We start from the raw sequence: 9,964 nt of genomic DNA, 5'->3' as shown, positions 1-9,964 counted from the left end.
GAGACATGAGAGGTCATCCTGTGGAAAGGGCAGATGCTCTGTGACCCTGTGTGGGGCTGACCTGGTGTAGGGAGCTGGCCCAGGAGGTCCTACCACAAACACTAGGTTCAGGGGCCTTTCTGTTCAGAACTTTGACCTGTCATTCCTCTGAGAGCCCTTCTGAGTGCGCTTGAGAGGGGAGGGACTCTGAATGGAAAACTTACTGAGATTGGAGACACAGGCTTTGGATTTAGATGAGTCAAAACCTCAACATTACCGCTTTATATTACACTGTATGATCTCAAGGAATACAGTTACCCACACTTATTCTTATTTTCCTCATCTATGGAAAGGGGACAGCAATTCCCAGCCTGGGATTGTAGTAAGAATGGGTCTTGGACCAGCCTCTGACAGTCCTTTACGAATTTACACAAGGAGCACCTGGGTGGCTCAGTCGGTTAAGCTTTTGACTTAGGCTCAGGTCATGATCTTGAGGTTCCCGCATGGGGACAAACTTCAAAAATAAACTTCAAAATTTCAAAAGTAAACATTTTATTTTTTTAAATTTTTTTTAACATTTATTTATTTTTGAGACAGAGAGAGCATGAACAGGGGAGGGTCAGAGAAAGAGGGAGACACAGAATCTGAAACAGGCTCCAGGCTCTGAGCTGTCAGCACAGAGCCGGACGCGGGGCTCAAACCACAGACCGCGAGATCATGACCTGAGCCAAAGTCGGACGCTTAAGCGACTGAGCCACCCAGGTGCCCCAAAAATAAACATTTAAAAAAAAAGAGTGAGACACATAATAAATCATGTGTGCATTTTTTTAATTTTAGTTTTTTGCTACTATGAACAATGCTGTCTAAGCATTTGTGTCCTTTTTTTTTTTTAAATGTTTATTTTTGAGAAATAGAGCATGAGCAGAGGAGGGGTAGAGAGAGAAGGAGACACAGAATCCGAAGCAGGCTCCAGGCTCTGAGCTGTCAGCACAGAGCCCGAAGTGGGGCTTGAACTCATAGACTGCGAGATCATGACCTGAGCCAAAGTTGGACACTTAACCGACTGAGCCACCCAGGCGCCCCCCTTTTTTTTTAAATTAAATAAACGTTTATTTACTTAGAGAGAGAGAGAAAGGGCAAGCAGGGGAGGGGCAGAGAGAGAATACCCCAAGTAGGTTCTGCACTGTCAGCATAGAGCTCCATGTGGTGCTCGATCTCATGAACACGAGATCATGACCTGAGCCGAGGTCAAGAGTCAGATGCTCAACTGACCGAGCTGCCCAGGTACCCCAACACCCTTTGCTTTTTAAAGCAAACAGTATCGGGGCGCCTGGGTGGCTCAGTCGGTTGAGCATCTGACTTCGGCTCAGGTCATGATCTCGCAGTTTGTGAGTTCGAGCCCCGCGTCGGGCTCTGTGCTGACAGCTCAGAGCCTGGGTCCTGCTTCAGATTCTGTGTCTCCCTCTCCCTCTGCCCCTCCCCTGCTCATGCTCTGTCTCTCTCTGTCTCAAAAATAAATAAAACATTAAAAAAAGATTACAAAAAATAAAGCAAACAATATCCTGGAGATTGTTCCAAATAGCATTGAAAGACCTGCCTCTTTTTTTTTTTTTTTTTTTTTTTTTTAGCAATTTGAGATCCTAGACATGGGATCGTTGGGTCCAATAGAGGCTGCAATCTGATATTGCTAAATTGCCTTCAAGAGTTTGAATCAATTCTGCCCTTTCTGCAGGGTTGAAAGAGTCTGTTTCCTCACACCAAGGCCAGTGTGGGTATTTTCTGGCTTCTTCATCTTTTTTAACCTGATAGATGGAAACCATAGTGTTTTACTTTTATTATTATTATTTTTTTTAGTGTTTATTTTTGAGAGAGAGAGAGAGACAGAGCATGAGTAGGGGAGGGTCAGAGAGAGAGGGAGACAGAGAATCTGAAGCAGGCTCCGGGCTCCGAGCTGTCAGCACAGAGCCCGACGCGGGGCTTGAACTCACAGACCGCGAGATCATGACCTGAGCCGAAGTCAGATGCTCAACCGACTGAGCCACCCAGGTGCCCCATACTTTGTATTTATTTATGGATAAGTGTGAGCATAGAGATGTATTATTTTTTAACTTTACTGAAGTACAGTTGATAGGCAAAATTACACACATTTAATATTTACATCTTAATAAGTTTTGCATGTTTTAAAAATTTTTAATGTTTAATTATGTATTTTTTAAAGTTATTTATATTTAGGGGTGCCTGGGTGGCTCAGTCAGTTAAGCGTCCAACTTTGGCTCGAGTCTTGATCTCATGGTTCATGAGTTCGAGCCCCACATAGGGCTCTCTGCTGTCAGCACAGACCCACTTAAGGTTCTCTATCTCCCTCTTTCTCTGAGCCTCCCCCGCTTGTGGATGCACACGCTGCTTGTGCACTCTCTCCCCCTTCCCCAAAATAAACATTAAAAAAGTTTATTTTTAGTAATCTCTACACCCATTTTAGGGCTCAAACTCAAGACCCTGAGATTGAGAGTCACATGCTCTTCCAACTGAACCATCCAGGAGCCCCTATTTTGCATTAAAAAAAAAATTTTTTTTAAGTTTATTTTGAAAGCGAGAAAGCGTGAGTAGGGGAAGGGAGAAAGAGAGGAAAGATCGAGGATCCAAGCAGGCTTGGTGCCATCAGAGTGGAGCCTGACAAGGGGCTCGAACTCATGAACCGAAATATGACCTGAGCCGAAGTCAGTGCTTAACGGACTCACCACCTAAGTGCCCCATGCATTCCTTTTTAAAACAGTTTTCAATGGGGCGCCTGGGTGGCTCAGTCGGTTGAGTGACCGAGTGACCAACCGCGGCTCATATCATGATCTCACAGCTCAGGTCATGATCTCTTAGCTCAGGGGTTCAAGCCCCGTGTTGGGCTCTGTGCTGACAGCTCAGAGCCTGCAGCCTGCTTAGGATTCTGTGTCTCCTCTCTCTCTGCCCCTAACCCACTCGCATTCTGTCTCTGTTTCTCTCAAAAATAAACAAACATTAAACAAAAATTTTTTTAAACAGTTTTCAACATCTCCAATTTCTGCACCTGTGTGTATGTATTGAAAACATTTATTGCCATTATAGGCTCTTGGGGATGTGATTTAGCAAAACCTCAAAATTAAATTTCACATGCCCCTTTGACCCATCAAACCAGCTCCTGGTTATTTATCCAATGAAAATAAAGACATGGGATATATGTGTACACGTACATACGTATATAAAATAACGCCTAGCTCCGATATTGTCTGTGGTAACAAATCTGGAACAACTTGAATACTCCTCAATACAGGAATGTTTGAATGAAATTCACTGCCCTTATGAATTGCTAATTTAAAAATGAGTGAGGGGCGCCTGGGTCGCTCAGTCAGTTAAACATCTGACTTCGGCTCGGGTCATAATCTCACGGTCTGGTCCGTGAGTTCGAGCCCCACAGTGGACTCTGTGCCGACAGCTCGGAGCCTGGAACCTGCTTCAGATTCTGTGTCCCCCTCTCTCTCTGCTCCTCCTCCACTCGCACTGTGTCTCTGTCTCTCAAAAATGAATAAATGTTAGGAAAAAAAAGTTTAAAAATGAGTGATGGGGTACCTGACTGGCTCAATCAGTGGAGCATGTGACCCTTGATCTCGCGGTTATGGTTTCAAGTCCCACGTTTGGTGTAGCGATTACCTGAAAATAAAATCTTAAAAAAAAAAAAAAAAAAAGAGTGATATGGGTCACCTGGCTGGCTCAGTCGGTAGAGCATGTGACTCTTGATCTCAGAGTCGTGAGTTCAAGCCCCATGTTAGGCATGGAACCTACTTAAAATTACAAAATTTAAAATGCATCTCCAGGTTGTAAATTTAGGACCCACATTGGGTATAGCGATTGCTTAAAGTATTAAAGGGGGCACTTGGGTGGTTCAGTTGGTTAAACATCGGACTCTTGATTTCGGCTCAGCTCATGATCTCAAGGTTTGTGAGACTGAGCCCCGTGTTGGACTCTCTTCTGACAGCACAGAACCTGCTTGGGATTCTCTCTCTCCCTTGCTCTCTGCTTCTCCCCTGCTCTTTTTTACGTGCATGCACTCTCTCTCTCAAAATAAATAAATTAAAAAAATAATAAAACATAATCCTAGGGGCGCCTGGGGGGCTCAGTTGGTTAAACATCTGACTCTTGATTTCCACTCAGGTCATGAACTCACGTTGTGGGATGAAGCCAGGCATCCGGGCAACATGCTGGGCTTGGAGCCTGCTTGAGATTCTCTCTCTCTGCCCCGCCCCCACACAAGCACGCTCTCAAAAACAAATTAAAAAAAAAATTATGTTTTTATTTTTGAGAGAGAGACAGTGACAGCGGGGGAAGGGCAGAGAGAGAGAGAGGGAGAGGAGACAATCTGAAGCAGGTTCCAGGCTCTGAGCTGTCAGCGCAGAGCCCCACCCGGAGCTTGAACTCACCCACTGCGAGATCATGACCCGAGCCGAAGTCAGATGCCCATTTACTGAGTCACCCAGGTGCTCCCAAAATGAATGTTTTAGAAGTGAATGATATACAGTTGGTGGGAGTGTCAACTCCCCCTCTGTGGAGAACAACTTAGCACTATCAATCAGAACGAAAAATTGAACACACCCTTTAACAAGCTGTTTCAGTTCTACAAATTTATTCATGTTCATAGGCATCAAAAAGCATTACTAGGTTTAAAAACAAGTTAGGGCCTCGCTCTCCTTTAGGCCAGCCGCTGGTCGTCCCGCCCCAACCCCCGCGGTCAAGGCGCCCCAATGCTTGAGCGCGCCTTCCGGGCTTGGCCTTGGGGTCTGTAAGCCCGGCGCTCCGAAGACTCGCCGCGCTCCGGGCCTGTCACCGCACTTAACGCCCACCCGGGGCCGCCAGTCAACAACCGAGCCACTTTTTCCAGGCTGGATCCCAGTCCCCAGCCCCGCCTCGAGCCTTGTTCCCGCCCTTAATCCCGCTCCGTGGTTTAGTTCCAGCCCCTAGCTCATCCCTAGGTCTCCCGTCACCCCACCAGGCTTGCCCTCGGGTCCCTAGTCACTGCCCCGTCAAGCCTCCGGGCTCTGCCCTAACCTCAGCCCCGCCCACAGCCTTGTCCCCGCCCTTGACCCCGCCTCCGGGTGCGTCACCGCCTCAGCCACGCCTTCCGGGCTCAGGCCTGGTTCCCAGCGTGTCCCCTGCGCTCCATCCAGATAGTGGGCGGGTCTGTCGCCGGGGCCCAACCCTGTCCCCGCGAGAGAAAAGCTGAAACTCTCCGCCGGCTGCTGGAGGCGGCGGCCTCCGCCTTGCCGGCACCCCCAGCCACCCGCCGCCTGCTGGCCCCCGGAGGGTGAGATCGTGAATCCCCTTACAGCCACAAGCGGAAGTGCGTGTCGGCGGGATCATGGCGACTTTGGCGGACCTGCCGGACTCAGTCCTGTTAGAGATCTTCTCTTACCTCCCGGTCCGGGATCGAATTCGCATCTCCAGGTGCGGCCCCGCCCCGCGGGTGGGGGGAAGAGCCGGGCGGGGGGAGCACCCGGAGATGCGAATCCGGTCCCCGGGGGGCCGCGGTTAGTTTTTTAACGGCGGGTCCCCTCCCCCCAGGGTTTGTCACCGCTGGAAGAGGCTGGTGGACGACCGGTGGCTCTGGCGACACGTCGACCTGACTCTGTACACGGTACACGGGGTCGACCGGGCGGGCATGGGCCGCGGTGGGGTCTCTGGGCCGCAAGGACCACTCCTTGCACCCTAGAGTTCGAGCTTGGCAGTCCAGGGTGCATCCCGGCAGCGTCCCTTAGCTGCCCTTCGGTGACCTCCTGGCCTGTTTCCCCATTTCCAAAATGAGGATAGCCAAGTTCGTTCAGGGAGCTTAGAGCAGTGTCTGGCGTACGGTGAGCCTATGACAAATGCCTCTTGATTACATTAGCTATTAATGAGTTTTTCTGGAGAAATCATTCTCCAGATTCAACTTAATTTCCAGAATTTATTTACTGAGTATTGCAACTGAACCTTTTCCACGTTTTCCCATTTGCATTGTATTTTTCTTGTTTTCTTATGAACTATTTCAAATATACAGAGAAATGTATAGAGGATAATCTGAAACAACTATGTACTTACCACCTAGATTTAACCCATTTTAACCTTTAGTCTTTTTTTTTTTTTTTTTAAGTTTATTTAGTTTGAGAGACAGAACAGAGCGAGCAGGGGAGGAGCAGAGGGAGAGAGAGGGAGAGAGAATTCCAAGCAGGCTCTGCACTCTGAGGCGTGGAGCCCAACCTGGGGCTCAAACCCACCAATGTGGGATCATGACCTAAGCTGAAATCAAGAGTCCAATGCTTAAAGGACTGCGCCACACAGGCGCCCCAAACTTTTGGTCATTTTTGCTGCAGATTGTGTGAGACATACATGCAAAGACTTATGTATATGCATATGCATACATCATTTATAGATGTATTCATTGCATTTTTTGAAACCCTTCTCAGAGGTAACCACTATTATAAAATGGATTTGTAGTATTCCTTTCATGTTTTTATTTACTTCCTGTGTGACTACCCATAAGCAATATACAATTTTGTTAATGTGTTTCTAAAGTTGAAATAATGCTGTTCTGTCTAGGTAATTAAATGCTATTTATTATATATCCACCGATGGCTTTATTTACACAACATTGCTTTTGACACATGTAAATCTAGCTCATTCCTTTCAACTTGTTAGGTGAATATACCACAATTTGTTTACCTGTTTTCCTGTTGACAGACCTTTAGGTTATTTCCAACTTTTTACTCTCACAAACAGTGTTATAAAATAGTGTCAAACTTCACCGTGTATATGAATCACCTAAAGATCTTGTTAAAGTGCTGATTCTGGGGCACCTGGCTGGCTGATTCAGTAGAGTATGTGACTCTTGATCTCGGGATTGTGAGTTCAAGCCCCATGTTGGGTGTAGAGATTACTTAAAAATAAAAATCTTAAAAAATAATTTAAGAAAATAATAAAATGCTGATTCTGATTCAGTGAGCTGGGTGGGGCCCCAGATTCTGATTTTCTAACAGCCCCTCAGGTTTTATGCTATGCACAAATTTTACACTATTCAGTTTCTTTTTGCTCTCTTCTTTCTTGTTTTGTTTTACGTTTATTTTTTGAGGGAGAGAGCGCAAGCAGGGGAGGGGCAGAGAGAGAATCCAAAGCAGGCTCCATTCTTGCTATCAGCACAGAGGCTGACGTGGGGCTCAAACCGATGAACTGTGAGACCATGACCTGAGCTGAAGTGGACACTCAATGGAGCCACCCAGGCACCCCTACCGTCTTTTTTTAAAAAAGGTTAAATGTACATACAATGAAATGCAAGGTGCTTCCACTTACATTTTGTTTGTTTTGCAGTAATTAACTTCCTGGGGTTAAGTTTTGCAGTTTTCACCATTACTAGGCTGTGATTTTTGTTATTATTTTTTTTTATTTTTTTATGCTTATTTATTTTTGAGAGAGAGAGAGAGAGAGAGAGAGAGAGCAGGGGAGGGGCAGAGAGAGGGAGACACAGAATCTGAATCAGGCTCTAGGCTTCAAGCTGTCAGCACAGAGCCGAATGTGGGGCTTGAACTCACGAACTGTGAGATCATGACCTGAGCTGAAGTTGGACGCTGAACCGACTGAGCCACCTAGATGCCCCTATTATTATTATTTTTAAGATGACTTTAATTTACTCTGGACAGTTGTAGCCTTTTTCAGTTGGGCTTTGTGTTGCTTATTCCTAGTGGCAGTGGCCACGAAGAAAGGGATAAATGCTGGTGACTTGTTCTGCTTTCTTACTTACAAAGACCCCACTCTGTTGCTGAAGACAGATCTGTTATGATCTTCCCTTTTCTCTCAGTGCTTTTGTTCAAACCTAGAAGTCAAAACGATGGGGTTCACTTGGCCTGTTACTCCTGGGGAGGTGCACGGTGAGGTGAGGCTGGCAGGGGTCGGGCAGAAGCCCAGGGGAGCACTAGTGCCCCAGCTGGGGCTGGTCCGTCTCCAGGCAGGCAGGGGCCTTGGGATATTCTCTGTATCTCTCACCCTGTCACCCCCGCCTCTGGCTCTTACAGATGCGGCCTAAAGTCATGTGGCACCTCCTTCGCCGCTACATGGCATCTCGGCTCCGTTCCCTGCGGGTGGGCGGCTACCTGTTCTCAGGCTCCCAGGCCCCCCGGCTGTCCCCCGCCTTGATGAGGGCCCTGGGCCAGAAGTGCCCTAACCTGAAGCGTCTCTGCCTGCACGTGGCTGACCTGAGCATGGTGCCCATCACCAGCCTGCCCTGCACCCTGAGGACCCTGGAGCTGCACAGCTGCGAGATCTCCATGGCCTGGCTCCTCAAGGAGCAGGACCCCACCGTGCTGCCCTTGCTCGAGTGCATCGTGCTGGACCGGGTCCCTGCCTTCCGTGATGAGCACCTGCAGGGCCTGACGCGCTTCCGCGCCCTGCGGTCGCTGGTGCTGGGCGGTACCTACCGCGTGACCGAGACGGGGCTGGATGCGGGCCTCCAGGAGCTGGGCTACCTGCAGAGGCTGGAGGTGCTGGGCTGCACCCTCTCAGCTGACAGCACCCTCCTGGCCGTCAGTCGCCACCTCCGAGATGTGCGGAAGATCCGGCTGACCGTGAGGGGCCTCTCTGCCCCCGGCCTGTCCGTCTTGGAGGGCATGCCAGCCCTGGAGAGTCTGTGCTTGCTGGGCCCTCTCATCACCCCAGAAATGCCTTCCCCGGCTGAGATCCTCTCTTCCTGCCTCGCCATGCCCAAGCTCAGGGTCCTTGAGCTGCAGGGGCTGGGGTGGGAGGATCAGGAGGCCGAGAGGATCCTGTGTAAGGGGCTGCCCCACTGTATGGTCATCGTCAGGGCCTGCCCCAAAGAGTCCATGGACTGGTGGATGTGACTGCACCATCCATCCATGTTGGCTCTCATGGGTGAGCCCCAGACCCTCTGGACAGCACCTTGCAGAGGGCCCGTAACCAGGTTGAGAGAGCCCAAAGCCACAAGGTAGAACGAAGGCCTTGGGGCCTCCGGACAGTTGGAATCCCTGTTTGCCAGTTGTTTGGCCTCTGTGACATCAGCCAGCTTCTCGGAGGGCCTATCCCCACATCTGGAAGAGGGGAAGATCATAGCTACCTCATGGTTATGTCGCGAAGCCTTACTCTTTACCAGCCCCTGGGCCAAAAAGGTCCTCGACGATGGGTCATTCTCAGGAACAGAATGGATGCAGCAGGGTGGGGTTAAGAGTTAGGGGGAGCTGAGGGGCCAGGGCCCCTTTAGGAGGCCTGGCAAGACTACCTATGCATGTGCACCCCCACGCTGACACGCCATTGATACACGAGGGATGCGATGAGAAAGCCCAGGAAGACTTCTGCTTTGACGATTGAAAGTGTCAGTGAAGGTTCTCAGTTGTACTTTCGGTATTTTGGTATTCTATATTTTCAAATTTTTCCACAATATATATATTATTTTGCTATTAAAGAAAAATAATTTTTTTTTTTTCCCAAAAGCATTTGGTTTATTCATTCAACAAACGTTTCTTGCCTGCCCACTATTTTGCAAGCACTGGTCGAAGCCCTGGGGCTGCAGCAGTGAACAAAACAAGACCTGAGCAGACGGCAGGGTCGACCTGCAGGTGAACACATTGATGGGATGGTTTTAAAGACTGGGACAATTAAAAAATTTTTTTTAATGTTTATTTTTGAGAGAGAGAGACAGCGTGTGAGCAGATGAGGGGCAGAGAAAGAGAGAGGGAGACAGAATTCGAAGCAGGCTCCTGGAGCCTGGAGCTGAGCTGTCAGCACAGCGCCCGACGCGGGGCCCAAAATCCCAGACCGCAAGATCACAACCTGAGCCGAAGTCGGACGCTTCGCCGACTGAGCCACCCGGGCGCCCTGAGACTGAGACGGTTTTGAAGTAGGCTCACATGATGGAGGTGCCTGTGCCTGGTGGAGTGGGTGGGGCAAGCCTCTCAAGTTTGGAGACCTGAGGGGTGAGGAGGAACCC

At 49.0% G+C, this 9,964-nt stretch overlaps 1 protein-coding gene across 1 annotated transcript; it reads left to right on the top strand.

The window, feature by feature from the left end:
- The first annotated feature begins 5,122 nt into the window (after positions 1 to 5,122).
- Positions 5,123 to 8,993, top strand: FBXL12 (F-box and leucine rich repeat protein 12). Its single transcript, XM_042978108.1, has 3 exons — positions 5,123 to 5,445; positions 5,563 to 5,635; positions 8,040 to 8,993. The coding sequence occupies exons 1-3, from the start codon at positions 5,360 to 5,362 to the stop codon at positions 8,859 to 8,861; spliced, it is 981 nt and encodes a 326-aa protein (XP_042834042.1). The 5' UTR covers positions 5,123 to 5,359; the 3' UTR covers positions 8,862 to 8,993.
- Positions 8,994 to 9,964: the final 971 nt, after the last annotated feature.

The sequence above is a fragment of the Panthera tigris genome, chromosome A2, assembly GCF_018350195.1.
Source record: "Panthera tigris isolate Pti1 chromosome A2, P.tigris_Pti1_mat1.1, whole genome shotgun sequence".
In the NCBI taxonomy this organism is placed as follows: Eukaryota; Metazoa; Chordata; class Mammalia; order Carnivora; family Felidae; genus Panthera; species Panthera tigris.
Note: the sequence above shows the minus strand (reverse complement) of the source record. Positions and strands in the feature narration are given on the sequence as shown.